We start from the raw sequence: 18,205 nt of genomic DNA, 5'->3' as shown, positions 1-18,205 counted from the left end.
GCTACAAGATGCAACAGAGCTCTGGTTACCTATTATTACTTGTTCATAGCCAGTGTTGTCAAGTATCAGGCAAACAAACAAACAAACCAGTGCAAAATGGTTTCTCAGTATCACAGTTCCCTTAATCCAAAACGGAAAACCCCAACCAATGCTCCACTAAAAGGTGAAGCCAAATGCAATAGGGAAGAATACCCTGGTGTTGTCCCATGCAAGCTCTGCTACTTAATCGGAGATGTCGCAACCAGCCAATGCCTTGTTTCTTTCACCACAAAATCAAAAGCATTGTGGGCCAATAGCAAGCCCTTGGGGCAGTCCCTGATATGAAGGTGCTCGGGCAGCTGCTGAATAAGATCTTAAGAGCCACCACTGGCCAGGGGTCCATGTGCCACGAGCAAGAGACCTTCATAGTTGCCAAAACTGTTACCAAGTCAAACTTGGTTCCCTTGCCTGACATGCAGCAAAGCCAATCTACTGACACCAGGTTGTGGTGAAGGAAAGCACAGCGTTTATTGCAGGACCCCAAGCAAGGGCGTGGGAGACAAGCCTCAGATTCACTCCAACTTGGTCTTTGAGCTAGGGATTTTTTTTAAGGTGAAGAACAAAGAGGCTGCGATTAACCATTGTCTTGTGATGCTTCTGTGACATTTCTTGTTTTGGGTGTCAAGCTTCTCTGGACAGGTGGTTCATGGCTCTGGAATCTGTTAGCTCATCTTGCCCTGGAGAAACAACCTGAGTTTTTACATTAACAATGATATCTATGAGAGCAATGTTAGGCATCAACAATATTATCAACAACAAACAATTTTAGTTACCTGACTCCGGTCAATTAGTGTTCAGTTAGCACAGGATTGAGATCAGAGGGGTGAGAAATGGAATACAATTTTGCAGAGAGAGATTAATCATAAACTCAGTAATGGAACTTGGTTTTAGGCGGACTTGCCTTCATCTTTCCACTGTTACTCTTACATCTAGAAAAAGTCATATATAAATGTACCTATAACCTTTCCCCTTTTCTTAAACAAAACAGGCCCTACTAGATGTTCTACTTTACAATTTACTTTTTTTCACTTCACAGTATATCCTGATGACTCATAGCTATCTGCAGAGTTCTTTCTCATTAAAACTGTGCAGTTTCTTACAGTATTTGTCTTCCTCCATATGACATTTCACTTAGCATGATACCATCCAAGTCCATTCATGTTGGTATAAATGGAAAAATTTTATTCCATTATTCATATATATATATGACTGAGCAGTATTCCATTGTGTGTGTGTGTGTGTGTGTGTGTGTGTGTGTATACCACATCTTCTTTATCCATTCATCTGTTGATGGACACTTAGGTTGCTTCCATGTACTGGCAATTGTAAATGATGCTACTATGAACATTGGGTGAATGTATCTTTTTGAATTGGTGTTTTGGGGCTATTTCGGATGTATACCCAGGAGTGGAAATACTGGGTTATTTGATATTTCTATTTTTAGTTTTTTGTGAAATTTCCATACTGTTTCCACAGTGGCTGCAAAAATTTACATTTCCATCAACAGCACACAAGTGTTCTCTTTTCTCCACAACCTTGCCAACATTTGTTATTTGTGTTCTTTTTGATGATAGCCATTCTGACAGGTGTCAGGTGATAGCTCATTATGGTTTTGATTTGTATTTCCCTGATGATTAGTGATGTTGAGCATTGTTTCATGTGCCTGTCGGCCATCTGTATTTCCTCTTTGGAAAAATATCTATCCAGTTCTGTCCATTTTTTAATCAGGGTTTTTTTTTTATATTGAGTTTTATGAACTGTACACATATCTTGGATAATAACCTCTTATCAGTCATATCATTTGCAAATATTTTCTCCCATTCAGTAGGTTGTCTTTTGTTTTGTCAATGGTTTCTTTTGCTGTGCAAAAGCTTTTAAGTTTAATTAGGTCCCATTTGCTTACTTTTGATTTTATTTCCTTTGCTTTAGGAGATGGATCCAAAAGAGTATGGCTATGATTTATGTCAAAGAATGCTGTGCCTATATTTTCCTCTAGGAGTTTTATGGTTTCCATTCTTGCATTTAGGTCTTTTATCCATTTTGAGTTTATTTTTGTATATGGTATGAGAAAATATTCTAATTTCATTCTTTTACATGTATCTGTCCAGTTTTCCCCAGCACCATTTATTGAATACACCGTCTTTTCTCCATTGTATATTCTTGCCTCCTTTGTCATAGATTAATTGACCATAAATGCATGGGTTTGTTTCTGGGTTCTCTGTTTTGTTCCATTGATCTGTGTGTCCATTTTTGTACTAGTATTATTTGTTTTTGATTATTGTAGCTTTGTAGCAATAGTCTGAAGTCAGGGAGCGTGATAAGCTACAAGGATATATTGTGCAATGGAGAATAAAGCCAATATTTTATAATAACTATACATGAAGTATAACTCTTAAAAATTGTGAATCACTATTTTATACCTGTAACTTATATAATATTGTACATTAATTATACTTCAATAAAAAAGTCCTGTTTCTTATTAAAACTTATAAAAATTGTAAGGTTGTACCCTATTGATAGGCATTTATGTTGTCTCCATTACTTTGCTGTTACAAAAGTTAAAATTTAATAGCCTCAAGCCTATGCCATTTTAATTTTTTTTTTTGCCAGGATATTTTTGTGATAGATTCTTAGAACTAGATTCCTGAATCACGAAGTAAACACATTTATTTTTATTCTATACACATTAAACAACAGTTCCCCTCTCCCCCCTCCCTGCAGCCCCTGGTAACCACATAAATCCAAAGTTTTTAAAAGAACTACAAAACAGAAACCCCAAACAGATGGAAATCTTTATCCTTATACTCATGTCTCTGAGTTTTCAGAATTATATCAAGATAGTTTTTCAACAGATGAATTTTATTGAATGAAAGTTTATGAATCTGGTTTTAATTTTAAGTTTTTTCTCTGAAGCACAAAAGTTTAGGTTCTCATAAAAATTTGAAAAATAAAAATACAAAGATAAAAATAAGAGTCATGCAATTCATCCAGAAGATAACCAGTAACCATTTTGATATGTTTCATTCACTTTTTCTATTTTCCTTCCTCACTCCTCTGCCTGTTCAAGAGAGAGCCCCATGTATGCACATGGAGTAGGCAATATATATATAGATATGTTTATATATGGCTCTCTCTCTGTTGTATGGTCTGTAATGTGAAGGTAGGATCATACTGTAAATTTCTTTTCAAAGCATTTTTAAATGGGCCATTAAATGTTCTTCAAAAACACTCTATATTAGAACGGATGCATATGAAATTCTCATAATTTAACTCCCTTTTAATTGTTGGATATTTAGGTTGTTTCTAGGTTTTTGCTGTTTGTTTAGGGTCAACTTTGTGTATAAATCTTCTCTGAGGAGTTTATTTTCTTAGAGCTATTCCTAGAAATGGGTTGCTGAGTCAAAGGGTGTGCCAGTCTGTACTGGGATTCACTGTACTATTATCTGTGGTTTTATGAGCTGGAGAAAGTGCACAGATTCACACCATCCCCTGTATGTACAGTTATTTTATCTTCTACTCATAAAAGAGCACCCACTTCCATCACATAGAAGAAATTGTTTCACTCACCAAACATATGTAGCAACCTCTTGTCAATAGACCAGTATGAAACACAAAGATGTAGTTAGACTGAGACCAACACTAGGGCACAGTTAATTGATACGCTTAACCCATCCTTAGGAAGGGAAGTGATTTGGCTCCATTCACATTCTGTCACATCTCCTCATCTCTCATCACATTCAACGGAGGCACCTCTGGACCAGACTTACAATTTAGGTTATTATAAATATGTTGATTGAGGACAGAGTATATCATTAGTATATTTGGTGATGATCTCAATGCTCCAATTATCTAACATAATTGGGAACAAATTATTCTGTATAAATGAGTTTTGCAGATGATTGAGGCTAACAGTTAAAATGGTAAAGTTTGAGGTGCAAAAGTTCCAGTATTAAGAATAGATTTCCTGCCTTCTTAATTATAATGGACCCATCAGTGTAAATGAGTTTTCCTCCTGGCATATTGATTGGGGATTTCCTTGAAAGCAAAAGTTTTTGTCCCTAGATTTTTGTGGGATACTTTATTCTCCGTTGCCCATGGGGAGACATTCAGAAGAAAGAAAATGTTTTTTACCCCATGTTTTGGAGCATCTAAAACCCATAATCTGTGTGGACAAGCTTTAATTGGACACTTGTATGCCAGGCTGGCCAGTGCTGGGCGACCAAAAGGAGAGCCCCAGGTCTTGCCTTGAAGAGCGCACTCCAGTGGGGAGGCAGTGACTTCAGAGTCACTGATGCCTGATGAATAGCCTGATGCCTCAGGTTTTCATAGAAGGAGGCAGACAGAGGTCTGTCATCATGTAGAAGTGAATTTGAATCTGGGTTCCTCTACTTCTTGGTTCTTAGCTTCTCTGAGCCTCAGTTTCTTCCCATGAAATGGGGATATGAGGGGTCTGAGGTTGTGGTAAGATCATGTACCTGATGCCCTTAGGGCCCTCTAGCAGGTGAGAGGAGACATCACTTGGTTGCTATTACCTTTAGGGGTCCTGGAGGTGGAGATGGGGTGGGGGAGTTGCTCCAGACGCAGCTGCAGCCTCGCTCCCCTTTCCCACCACCATAGCGCTGTCTTTTACTGGAACTCACTCTGTGACTTTGAGCAAGTCAGTTTCTGACTATGGTGGTGGTTGCGGATGGGCAACGGGTTGCAGAGAGCTGGTTTCAGAGGTATCAGGGATGCCACGCTTCCCACATTTAAAAAGTTTAGATCATTTCAGTCCCTCTTCCTCGCCCAAGTCTTCTGTTGGACGCCCAGGTGAGCTCTGAGAGGGGCCCGCAGGTAATGATAATATGAATCGAGAACCTGGCATTTACTCCGTGACCCGACCTGTGCTAAATCCAGGGGGACACCTCCGAAATTCTCCGCAGCCCCCAGTCCGAGACATCCGGGGTCGGGCTGTCCCTGTGGGCCCCGCGCCCATTCAATGCCTAAGATGTCGAGGTCGGCGGGGGAGACACGGCGCCGCCCGACGGGCCGCCCCTGCGGGCCCCGCCCGGCCGGCGGGAGAGCGACACCAGGGGCGGGGCTGGGCGGGGCCGGGCCGGGCGGGGCGTCGGGCAGGGGGTTCGGCCCGGGCTCGGTGCTACACTGGCCCGCCAGACCGTCCCACACCTGCCACCATCCGATGGGTCCGCTGCCTTTGTGCCAGCCAGTAGGGCTGTCGCTGCTGCTGCTACTGGGACCCGTACTCTGGCTCAGCGCAGGTAAGTGAGGGATGGACCTCCTCCGAGGACCCGCGAATTTCTGGGATTCCTCCGGCCCTCCCCAGAAACCCTGCCTTCCTACCCCTCTGTGAAGACTCGAACTCCCAGCCCTCCCAGGGGTCCCAGGAGCCCCATGGCCCCCAGCCCTCCTTTCTGTGGCATACAGTCACATTGCTTCCCAACCTCCCGGGAACCCTGTCCATCCCCCTCCCCTCCTACTCTCCTAGAGCCCCTACTCATTCCTTCCAGGGCCCCAGAACTAGCCCAGCCCTTCCCTGGGTGTTCAGTGTCCACCCCAAACACCCTATCTGCTCCCTGTCACCCTCTGCAGCGATCAGACCTCCCCACCGACCTGGCCTGGGGTCCCATGAACTGACCCTTCACTCCACCTGCCCCTGGGGTCTGCAGTAGGACTGCCAGGGGGACACCAGAGACTGGATGCATCAGGGGAAGCAGGGGTTCAGCTCCCACTGGGATCGGGGAAGGACATGAAGTCGCCTTCTCACCCACCTCTGGGGGGTCACCCTTGGAGAAGTCCCCTCAGCAACTGCCCACTTTTGGGTGCCCAGACACCCTCAGGGAAATACACAAGCACCACAGGCATGGAACACCCTCAGCCTCACCTGGGCACTCAGGACAGACTCACACAGACACAGGCAAAGACATCCGGAGAGGAACACACACACACACACACACACACACACAAACACACACTCTGGGATACTGAGATAGCCCCATATGGACACACACACAAAATGCATGCACACACACACAAACATACATACACACCCTCAGGCCCATAGGAGGCCTGGACACCCTTGACACGCCCCACAGAGGCTGTTGTGGGCAGACAGAGCAAACAGCCCCTAGAATGACCTGCCCCACCTAAGTTGGCACAGAGGGAGTGTTTGCCTTGGTTACAAACCCAATGCTGGGTGTCTGCCCATGCCTGGGTTCTCCATAGGGCTGAGCCCAGGATCCTAAGATGCCAGAGTGTGGGTCAGGACAGTGTCGAGGGGCCCTCTGGGGACAGCTTTGGGGTGTGGAGTGAGGACCAGGGTCCAGCCAGATATGCTTAGACTTGGAGTGTTCCATGGGGCTTGTTGGACCCAGGGTTTTCTGAAAGCCTGCCGCCTGTCAGGGCATCCGGAGCTGCCTACAGCAGAGATCTGTCCAGGTGGGAGGGTCACTCCTATACAGTGGCACAGTGTGACAAGGGCCACATGGGGGTGAGGCAGATTCCAGAAGGAGGTGATGGGTGAGCTGGGTGAGGATGGGGTGAAGGCATTTGCAGCACAGTGTGTATGTGATGGGAAGTTTATCAGGAAGAACAGGAAATGATGAGCAGGGTCCACGTGGAGGGACTGAGAGAGGATACTGGAGAGATGTTGGGGGTTGGCTCCTGCAGGGCCTCTGGCTCAATGAGGACCCTGAACTTTTCCTGGAGGAGGATGGGAGCCTCGGGTGGTTTCAGCCAGCTGTGAGCCAAGTCTGAGGACCAGTCATCTAGAGAAGGAGGCAAAACTTCAAGCTTTTTTTTTTGTACCTTGTGCATACTAAGCATGTACTCTACCACTAAGCTATACCCTCCCTCCTCGAGGCAAAACTTTAAACTCTAAACTTGTTTTTTACGTTTCGTTTTTATTCAACTCATCTCTAGTCCCCTACACCAGTATGTTACTTTTGTCCACTGAGAGAAAAATAAAATTGGACTTGATTTTGGCCTAGACCCTTCAAAAATGTCAGTGTGATAAAAACTTGTTCTGGATAAAAAGAATTGAAGGTGGGGCAGGGTGTAGCTCAGTGGTATTAGCATACACAGGTTCTGAGTTCAATCCCCAGTACTTCCAGTAAACAAACAAAGAAACAAACAGAACTCCCCCCTCCCTACCCCCCCCCCACCAAAAAGACGTGATAAAGATGTGAAAGAGACATGATGATTAAAGGCAATGGATAAATCGCCTCTGGAGCCTCAGTCTGGGAGCAGTGGGTAGAGATCAGACTCCCAGGAATCAGGCGGGGCTAGGCATGAAGTTTTGCTCTGTAGCTCACCAGCACCTTGACCTGGGGTGGATCCTTTTGCCTCTCTTTGCCCACAAGACAAGGTGCCTCTGCTGTTGACAACAATGTTGCCTGTGACTTGGGGAGCACAATGCATGGTGTAGGGTGAGGTTCCAGTGACAGCAGCTTCTTACTGTGGCTCCGATTGTGGTTTTTGACCAAACATCAGAGTGGACTCATGGCCCTCACCAAAATGAGGAGTCGGTCTGGGGTTCTCTGATGCCCAGGTCACAGCGGGTTTGGATGCCTCTTTGATGGCTCTGTCACCCTGGCAGCCCTCCTTCCCATGCTGCTATTGGGTGGGGAAGAGGGAGCCCTGGTTTGGGAGTCAGAAACCTGGGTCTGAGCCCTGATCAGGTGAAGGTTCTTGCTGGCTGTGTGACTGTAGGGGTCATCCTTCTCGCCTGGGCTTCCCCTTTCTCGCCTGGGAGATGCAGGGGTTCCAGTTGTATCAACTGTGTACAGCTGTGTGTCAGAGTCACATGCGATCCAGAGAAATGGCTGGGATGGGGCCACAGGGCCTCCCCGTGTGGAAGGAAGCTATACCTGGGCAGTGACAATAAGAGGAGAGGCAGAGAGCCCTAAGCCAGAGTCTAGAGGGGCCTAGTCGGGGTGGGGGAGACCCAGGGACAAGGAAGCCCCCGCAGAGGACCCCTCCTTGATGGCAGGGACCCTATTCAGCTCATCTCTGATGTTCAGTGCCCAGCACAGGTGACTGGACAGACATATGATGCCTAACTTGCAATCAGATTGTATTTAGAGGGCACAGGATTGGGAATCAGGGCATTCCAGGAAGAGGGACCAGCCTGTGCAAAGGCCCAGTGGTATGATCTTTCAGACACCATGTCTCTGTGACTTGTTTTCTCTTTCAAGGGCTGCCTTGAAGATATTGATGATAATAGTTAGAGCTCATTGGATACAGGGTGCTTTACATGCATGATCTCATTACATTCTATGGAGTGAGGTCACCTTGTCCCTCTATTTTACAGATGAGGAAACCAAAGCACAGAGAGGTTGAGTTGTCCAAGGTCACACAGCTAGGAAGTAGGAGAAAAAGGATTTAAACTCAGATAGTTATGAAGGCCCTTTTCAGAGTAATACCCTTCCCCAGGGCCAGGGCAGCCCCGACCTGCAGCCTCAAACCTTTGTTCCCTCCCACCAGCTTCCCAGAGGTCACATGTGCACCGACGTGGGCTCATAGAACTGGCAGGGACTGTGGAATGTGCTGGCACCCGCTCCTCCATGGCCTATGTGAACTACGGCTGCTATTGTGGGCTGGGCGGCCATGGCCAGCCGCTGGACGCCGTTGACTGGTGAGTACTTGCTCGGGCTAGAAGGCCTCCACCCCCTGGGGTAGTTAAGGCCTATGAGGAAATATCCAAAACTGGGGCTGGGGTTTAGACTCAGAAGATCCCAGGATGGGTTACCACCCTGCAGGTGTAGAACCTCCTGGGTGACATGCTGGTGAGGACAAACCTGGTGCCAGCTGCCCCCCAATCTGGCCATGGAGTGATTACTTTAGCTGAAAAAAAAATGACATGACATCGATCAGATATGCACCAGAAGTGTTCTGAGAACATTAAAGTGAGGCACAGACAGATCAACTTGTCTGGTGCCACACAGAGAGGATGGGGTGGAGGCTGGGATTTGAACACAGGCAGCCTTGCTGGAGCCAGGCCCCTCGTCACTGCCCTCTACTACCGTGTGGAAAAGGCCTGTTCTGTGCAAGGCTGTGTGTTTAGATCTTTCCATGACTTCCTCTCATTTGCCCTTGCGGCCGTCCGTGCAGGCAGGTTCCATGGCTATCCCCATTTTACAGACGAGGCCATGGAGGCTGAAAGCTACTCAGCCCATTTCCACATTGTGCTAGTAGGCATAGAGGGCAGAATTTGACTGTCCCTTCCCTAGCTTGGAGGGTGTAATCGTCACTGACAGGTCTTTATCCAGCCTCGTGCCTTCAAAGCCCCTGCCCTCCCACACTCTGGTTGTCTGGTTCCTGCACATCTTTCCAGATGCAGCCCAGGTGTCACCTCCTCTAGGAAGCCTTCCCTGAAGCCCAGCTGGGCCTGGTACCTCCTCTGGCTCCCAGAATCCCATCTCCTTACCCAACATCCCAGCACTTCTTGGCACGCATGTGGCATCTGGTGGCTCGTCTGCCTCCCCCACCAGACTGGGGCTCCTTGGGGACAGAGCAGAATCTGACTGATGTCGCCCTGCCAGACCCCACTGAGGGTTCGACATGGTGTGGGGCTGATGACTGGGTGGAAACAGTAGCTCTGAATGATTGCATGACGGGCAGATTTATAGATATCTCTAGGTGTTTCTCGGGGAACTTGTATGTTGTTATTATTATTATTACTATTGTAACTGGGGTCCTATCATGTGGCAGATCTGGGGCTGGACTCTGGTGACCCTGAGGGGAACAGGACAGAAATGGCCCTGCCCTCACAGAGCTCTGGCCAGGAGGACAGATGTTAATCAGTCTTCTCCCTAATTAGGGTCTCATCATAAACCTGTCCCGAGGCAAGGAACCTGGTTTTATGAGAGGGTGTGATAAGGAGACTGGCAGAGACTGGGGAGACAGGGGATCTGGATGGCATTCTGAGGAAAGGGGCTGGTGCTTGGACAGAGACCTAGAGCAGGAAGAGTGGGTAGGAAGTTCTCCCAGACAGAGGGCAGAGCGTGGGCAAAGTCAGGAGGCAGGGAGGGTGTGGCTTGCTCCAGGAACAGAGAAGAGACAGTGAGGCTGGAGCTCAGAGACTCAGAGAGTGAGGCATTCAGGGGCCAGGCTCGAGTGTGGCCAAGGGATGGAGGCAGTACAGGACACACTGGGGTCAGCAGAATTATTTCCCAGGATGGGGATTCTTGGGGACAAAGCTTGGACCAGAAAATGCTGTCACCCCGGGGGTCCCCACCTGCCCATAGTTCCGGCACAGGAAGATGGCCAAGAGAGCATCCCTGCCTTCACCCACCTGCTGGTCTGCCTGGCCACCATCCACAGGTGCTGTCATCACCACGACTGCTGCTACAATCGTGCCGAGGATGCTGGCTGCAGTCCCAAGTTGGAGCGCTACTCCTGGCAGTGTGTCAATCACAGCATCCAGTGTGGTGAGTTCCCAGCATTAGACACAGTAGCAACCAGCGGCTGGAGCTTAGAGGGGCTCCCAATTATAGGCAGGATCTCTCTCCCATCTGCCCCAGTCTCTACCATGCCCTATTGTCTGTCTGACCTTCAGGCCAAGTGTCAATTACCATATTTCATTTCCCTTGTGCTGTTGATTTTGTTATGGAAAAGAAATATTTCTATCAAACCTAAAGAAACAGAAGGTAGACCGAAAGGCTGAATGCTTGGAGCAAAATGGGAGTGGTGAGCCCATTTATTTGTCAAGTTGAAGAGTGCACCTGGCTTTGACGTCTCTCCTTTGCTTCACTCATTAGCACTACCTGCCACAGGGGACAGCTGAGTTTGCAATCCCTGGCCTGGTGGTCAATAGCTTAGTCAGTGATTCAGATTCAGGCCCAGCTCTGATCTCTCAGAGTCTCAGAAGTTTCCTCATCAGTAAACTGGGGGCAGAAATCAAGCCAGCCTATTGTGAGGATGCAATGACAGTGTCACAGGGCTTCATGCATAGTAGATGTCATTAAATGTCTGTTGACGAAGTGACTCAACACAGAACCTCCGGTGAGGGTGACCAGGTACCCCTCCACCGAGCACAGGATTTGGAGGAGTATGTGAACACTTACTGAGTAACCCTGAACCCCTCAAAAAGAAAGTGGTTTTCAATTCTCTTTTAATCCCTCTTATTTTATGAAATTAGGAGAAAGTCTCAGTTCTGTGCAACTTTGCTCTAACATCCCTGGAACTCTGGCTGATCCTTTTCAACCCACAGAGTGAGTTTCTGGTTTACAGCCTTATTCAAAAACAGTTCTATTTCTAAATTTAGTTCTGGCTTAAAGAAAATCCTTCATATCTATCTATCTACCTATCTGTTTATCTATGTCTTTATCTTTAACCACAAGCAGCATATATTTAATGAGGATAATTGTAACACAATCTATTCTAACATCAGCGTACATTTTACATGACCAGCCACTTCCGAAGTTCAAAGAAAAATAAAACTGCAATGAAAAATGTTGTGTCTCTCAGGGCAAACTTTCTGATTTTTAAAAGAAAGCAATAGCGGGGAGGGTATAGCTCAGTGGTAGAGTGTGTGTTTAGCGTGCACGAGGTCTTGGGTTCAATCCCCACTACCTCCATGTAAATACATAAATAAACCAAATTTCCCTCCCCTCCCCACCCCAAAAAACAACAACAAAGCAATAAGAGGAGTGAGGCATTTCTTTTTAATATTACTTTCTGATGGATGGTATTTTCTGTTTAAAGTTTCCTTTCAAATAAATTTAAAAGCCGAATCAATGGGAAAAGCCAGAAACTGAGTTAATAGTAAAGGCACAATGTAGGGAGGGCTAGGGTTTGGGCAGTAAGACTCCAAGTTATCTGAGGAGCCAGAAATGACACAGGCAATTGGTTCCACAAGTTTTTTAGGTTTTACTTTTTTTGGTGGGGTGGGGAGGAGGAGGTAATTAAGTTTGTTTGTTTGTTTGTTTGTTTTGTTTGTTTGTTTTTAGAGAAGGTACTGAGGATTGAATCCAGGACCTTGTGCTTGCTGAGCATGAGCTATACCCTCCTCCTCCTTTTTTTTCATTAGTAGAGGTGATTAGTGTATCTCATTGTGGTTACGATTTGCCTTTCCCTAGTGAGTAATGATGTTAAGCATGCTTTTGGGCTGTTTTTGTATCTTCTTTGGAGAAATATCTATTGAAGTCTTTTGCTCATTTTTAATTGAGTTGTTTGTCTTTGTGTTGTTGAATTGTAAGAGTTCTTTATATATTCTGGATACTGGGCCCATTATACATGCGATTTGCAAATATTTCCTACCATTCTTTAGATTGTCTTCTCCTTTTCTTGATAATGTCTTTGATACACAAGAGCTTCAATTTTGATAAAGTCCAATTTACCTATTTTGTCTTCTGTTGATTGTGTTTTTGGTGTCCTATCTAAGAATCTATTGCCAGATCCAAGGTCATGAAGATTTACCTCTGTTTTCTTCTAATAGTTTTATAGTTTGAACTCTTAAATTTAGGTCATTGATCCACATAGAGTTAATGTTTGTCTGTGGTATGGGGTAGGGGTCCACCTTCATTCTTTTGTGTGTGGATATCCAATTGTTCCAGCACAATTTGTTGAAGGGACTCTTTTTTTCCCTATTCAATAGTTTTGGTACCCTTGTTGAAAATCACTTGGCCTTAGATGGGTGACCTCTCTGAGCCTGTTTCTTTACCTGGAAGATGGGTGTTGCAAAGAAGAAAGAAGGATTTAATACGTGATAACCAAATTGGACTGAGGTTGTTACTTTCTTCCTTCCACTCTCCTCCATCCTTCATCCTTATCTGAACCTCTCTCTGACCCCCACTACCTCCATCTGAAAGAATTGAGGATCTGGTATGACTTGCCACTAAAACCCCAGCTTCTGCAGACTCAGTCTACTTTAGAGGAAAAGGAGCTATCATAAGCTGACTTAGAAGGATGTCCTTAGAGACGTTTGGTTTCTCAGCCATATCTTGGTCTGAATTAGGAGTTGGCATAGAGCAAGGCTGTATTAATATAGAGACATAACATCAATGTTTAGGACTAAGAGTCATCATCTCTCTAACCATCTAATGAGAGTTGGGGAAAATGAAGCCCAGGGAGAGAAGTGACTTTCTTAACGTGGTGGTGAGAAACCCATTTCTGGACATGTTACTTGTGCCCAAGCTGCCCCCTTCCACTGTGGGCAGAGAGGAGGTGAGGTGGGCTTTGAATGGGAAATCTGTTAAAGATCTTTCTTTCTTCCCTTCAACCTGTATGTCCTGCCTGCCCCTAACCCTGTAAAAATCATGTTTGTAGACTATTTCTTGGTGTGTCTGCTGGTGGAATCTGTGCCTGTTGACAGAACTACCCTCCCTAAACCCAACGAAGAGAACCAAAATATCTATTATGCATTTTTGGCTAAAAATATTCTCTTATTCTGTTTGGAGATATTCTGAACATAGTTGTTGACTTAATTACAGGTGGGGCCCATTTTCCATTTATGGGCCTGACTTAAATATATTTTAAAAAATGTTAAGCATATAATAATATTTGCTGGCCGGCCTTTATTTTAAACTTAACTCTGGGGAGCTATGTTTCATTTGAAGCTTGTTTTTTTTTAAGTTCATGTAACTTTTTATTTTTTTTAATTTCCTGATAACTATTTTTTAAAAACATTTTTATTGAGTTATAGTCATTTTACAATGTTGTGTCAAATTCCAGCATAGAGCACAATTTTTCAGTTATACATGTGAAGTTTTTATTATTCTTGAATAACGTGAGGCTGTTGGGTTCCCGAGGCCATGGAGCAGTGAGACCAAGCTTTGCTTTAGAAAGAATCTTTCTTGCTCAGGGAGAAGGGATGGGAAAATAAGGGAAGCACAGACGATGGGTCAGGAGATGCTGGGCTGGAATCCTGGCCCACGACTTCTCAGCTCTGAAGCCTGCCAAGCCTCACTTTCCTCATCTGTAAAATGGGAATAATAAAACTGGTGCTAGGTTTCTATAAGAATAGGAAATGATGTATGGCTTTTCTGTATTCTCCCAACAAATATTATGGAGAATCTGCTCTGTGCTAGGTTTTGGGCAAGACAGAGAAGCAAGGCTCTGTAGTATAAAAAGAGGAGAGCGAAAAATAGTGTCTGTGCCAACCGCAGTGGATTATGATACATCCTACAACATGGATGAATCTTGAAATCATGAAGCTCAGAGAAAGAAGCCAGACAAAAAAGGTCACATATTATATAATTCTATGTATATGAAATGTCCAGAACACTTAACTCCATAGAGACAGAAAGCACAGTAGTGGGGGGAAGGTATCGCTCAGTGGTAGAGCGCATGCTTAGCACGCACGAGGTCCTGGGTTCAATCCCCAGTACCTCCTCTAAAAATAAATAAATAAATAGACCTACTTACCCTGCTCCCCCAAAAAAATTCTTAAAAAAAAAAAAAAAAAAGAAAGCACATTGTCGTTCGTTGCCAGGGACTCTGGAGAGGGGGAGAGGGGAAGAGGGGAATAGGGGAGTGACTTAATATGTGTGGGGTTTCTTTGGGGGTGACAAAAATGTTTTGGAATTAGATAGAGGTCATTGCACACCACTGTGAATGTACTAAACACTACTGACTTTTAACTAGCTCCTGCTAAGTTTGGCATCCTTTCCTCCAGATTTGTGTGTGTGTGTTTAAATAAATAAATAAGAAGAACAATCAGATCACACTACATACATTTTATGTTTTTTTTCACGTAATATTATGTCTTGGACATCTTAGAACATCTAGGTTGGTCTCATTCTTTTTAAACTAGAGCATCATCTATGGCAGAGTGTCTCCAGCCTGACACTGTGGACATTTTGGGCTGGATGATTCTGTTGTGGGGGGGTTCCTGTGCATTGGAAATGTTTAGCAGCATCCCTGGTCTCCACCAGCCGGATGCCAGGAGCAATGTCCCACACCCCACATGTGACAACCAGTGACGTCTGCAGACGCTGCTAAATGTCCACTTGGGGACACAATGGCCCACAATTGAGAATGACCAGTCTGTGACAGGAATGTACCTTATTTTGACCGTTTCCCCATCAACGCCTGTTCACAGCTGCAGAGACCATGTCTTGTTCATAAGTCGGTGTGCACTTGTGAGACGGTTTTGTAGCACTGGGTCCTAGAATTGTTGAGTCAAATGGTGTATTTGAGGTGCCTCTAGAATTTATATGTGGAAACAGCTGAGGGGCAGCTTGGAAGGAGGACTAGAGAATTTGTCCTGAGGGCTATTTACACAGCAAGGGCATTTAAAAAATGTAAATTGTGTTGGCTGTAGAGGCTGGGGAGGGGCTAAAGGGAGCCCTGGTAAGATTAGGGAGGAGGAGGGCCACCAAAGCCCCCACATGCCCCCTCTTTTCAGCACTGTCACTGCATGGGACAGATACTTTAAATCTAACAAATAATGGAAACAAACCTTTCAACTAAACCTTGAAATAGCTGCCTTTCAGATTTTGTTGAGATTGGTTTTTCCGTGATGAAAACGCCGTATGGCTCAAAGTAGAAAAGTTTCAAATTACAAAAATGTAAAAGTTTTATGGAAATAAAGCTGCCATAGACATTACCCAGACAACCACTTGGTTAACCTCCATTTTTTCTTTTTGGGAGGTGACTTTTTTTTGGGGGGGGTCGTTTTTGCGTGCATAATTTATTAAAAAAATAGCAGTATGTTTTGTACCCCTGACTTTTCTCTTAAGTATAAGCTGTTTCCCATGTCATTAAAACTCTATTAAACAATCCTGTTACAAACTTGAATTTGTAAGGGCGGGCGGGTGCCCTGAGTTGACACCCCATTCCCTTCCTGAGGACAAGCCTTTTGAGGCCTGGGGTCAGGCAGAGCTGGGCTGGGGCCTCAGTCCCCATGCCCCTTCCTGGATCTCTCTTCTGTAAGGTTGGGGTGCTGATGGCACCGCCCTGAGTGGATGGGGTGAGATGGGGACCTAAGCCAGCCCTTCCCATAACTGTACAATCAATGCTGGCTTCCACGTCCCCACTTTTTCTGTTATCCATTTAATGAATTGTAACCAAGGCAGTTTGCAGTGATTAAACACAGGCTTTTGGCGTCGGGGGTGTTTGTGCTTTGTCCTCCCTCTCAGCAGTTTCCCAGAATGTGGAAGCTTAATAAATGAATTTTACGTGAGAAAGACTTTCCCCTTTCAGTCCTCTGTTAATTTTTCCAGTTAGGCAAGGAGGAAGTATCAGTGGCGTGATGATCTGGCTGTTACAGAGGGTGAACCTCTCTTACATGTGCTAATCTCCCCTTTTTAACCAAGACACCCCAATTTGGGGGCTTATAGCCTTTCAGGTGGGCAACAGCATCTAAGCAGACTTTGATGAGAACTTTATCTTCACTGGTTTTTGTTGTTGCTTTTGCTTGTTAGTTTTTGAATCAATTTTTAAAATGTTTTATTTTGAATCCTTTTAAAAAACATGTGTGGTGTAAGCTTTAGGTTTCCCACTTACGTCAGTGATAGCATATACTTAGTGTAATCGAATGCTATTTAACATAATTAAACTATAATTTATTTATTTAATAATTGACTTACTATTTTAAAAAATGAAGGGATTTAAAGCAATCGTCTTGAAGCTGCCATGTGCCTGAGTTTGGGAAACGCTATGTGCAGTCATGCAGATAAACACTTTAAATCCTGGCAGCTCACTACAGGGCCTAGGGTTCCCGCCCACTGCCTCTGCCTTACACCCCTGCTCATCACCCTGTCCCCTCCGTCCCCTCTGGTGCTGCCACGCTCTCTGAGTGTCGCCCCGAGGGAGAAGCTGATGAATTTTCTGACTCTCTTGCTCCAACTTGCTAGGACCTCCAAGGAATGTGTGCATTTTAAGAGGGGATTTTTAAAGATCAGTTCGCAGCTTAAGGAGGTCGGCTGTAGCTCCTGAGCGCCTACTGGATGCCCTGCATTTTACCGACTCTTTTCATTCTCCCAACAGCCCTGAGGAGTAGGTACTGTTAGCATCGTCACGTGGTCTCGTGGCAACAGCCTGGGAAAGATGAAGTGATGTGTCCAAGGTACATAGCTACTCTATCCATGGCCGAGCTGGCGACCTCCAAAGCTCATGCTTCACTGGGCCTCTGAGAGGAATTTGGAAGGATTTACTAGTGGGTCCACTCCATCATTTATGTGAATAATTAAAAACCCGCAGTCAAAAGCAGGTGACATATCCACAGCTGTTCTATCTTCTAGATGAATAAGATACAACTTGAAGATTGCAAACTCTTTCCATCTCAAAGTAATGACTCTGTAGCCATGGGATTCCCAAGGCAGAAGGAGATTTACCTTTGGGTGGCAACCTCTGCATCTCTGTATGAGGTGGGCCCAGGATGGAAGGGAGTATGGAGTACATGATTGGCACCTAAAACAAGCTGTTTTCTTGGAGGAGCATCTGAAAGAGACTTAGAGAGGGGCAGAGAGAAGCAGGTGGAGCTGATGCTGATGGAGTGCATGTCCAGGGCCAGACCCCCGCCGGGCCCTTTACACAGGCTTTCTCACCCAGGCGTCCCCATAAACCCGCAAAGTGAATGGGGCCTGCATTTTAAATGAGGACTTGGTTCAGATAAGATCACACAGCTAGGAAATAGCAGAGCAGTGTTCAAAACCAACCAACCAACCATGGATGGTTCCCAGGCATCTACTGCTTGTCTAAATGGATCCTCAAATCCAAGAGTGTAATATTGATGGAGAAGAGAAGCCAAAAGTTCATATGCACTTTGGACTCTCCATGTCTAAAGACTTCCCTGGTAACTTCAATTTCCTTTTCTGTAAAATGGGGCAAACATCACCTCCCTCTGGAGTTGCCATGAAAATGGAGATCACATGGTGAACCATCAGTGTCACCTAGATGTAATCACGACCCTTCCCTCTCTGCCCCCAGTTTTACTCACTTCCCCTGTGTTTATCCTCGAGTCTCTGCAAATCCCTGCTCTAACCTGTTTCCCCGCTTCTTCTAGGACCAGCGGAGGACAAATGCCAAGAACTCATGTGCAAGTGTGACCAGGAGGTTGCTAGCTGCTTAGCCCAAACTGAGTACAACCTAAAGTACCTCTTCTACCCCAGTTTCTTATGTGGGACGGACTCACCCAAGTGTGACTGACTAGCCTGACTTGAAATGTCTTTTTTTGCACTAGGAAATAAAACTCCTTTTTGCTGATCAACAACCTTATTCAGTT

General features: G+C 45.3%; 1 protein-coding gene across 1 annotated transcript; it reads left to right on the top strand.

The window, feature by feature from the left end:
* The first annotated feature begins 5,149 nt into the window (after positions 1 to 5,149).
* LOC105091384 (group 10 secretory phospholipase A2) lies at positions 5,150 to 18,176 on the top strand. Its single transcript, XM_010982872.3, has 4 exons — positions 5,150 to 5,297; positions 8,521 to 8,671; positions 10,360 to 10,466; positions 17,987 to 18,176. Exons 1-4 carry the CDS (start codon positions 5,219 to 5,221, stop codon positions 18,127 to 18,129), a joined length of 480 nt encoding a protein of 159 aa, XP_010981174.1. The 5' UTR covers positions 5,150 to 5,218; the 3' UTR covers positions 18,130 to 18,176.
* The last annotated feature ends 29 nt before the right edge of the window (positions 18,177 to 18,205 follow it).

This window comes from Camelus dromedarius, chromosome 24 (assembly GCF_036321535.1).
Source record: "Camelus dromedarius isolate mCamDro1 chromosome 24, mCamDro1.pat, whole genome shotgun sequence".
Classification (NCBI taxonomy): Eukaryota; Metazoa; Chordata; class Mammalia; order Artiodactyla; family Camelidae; genus Camelus; species Camelus dromedarius.
The sequence above is the reverse complement of the archived record's forward strand: the minus strand, read 5'-3'. Positions and strand labels throughout refer to the sequence as shown.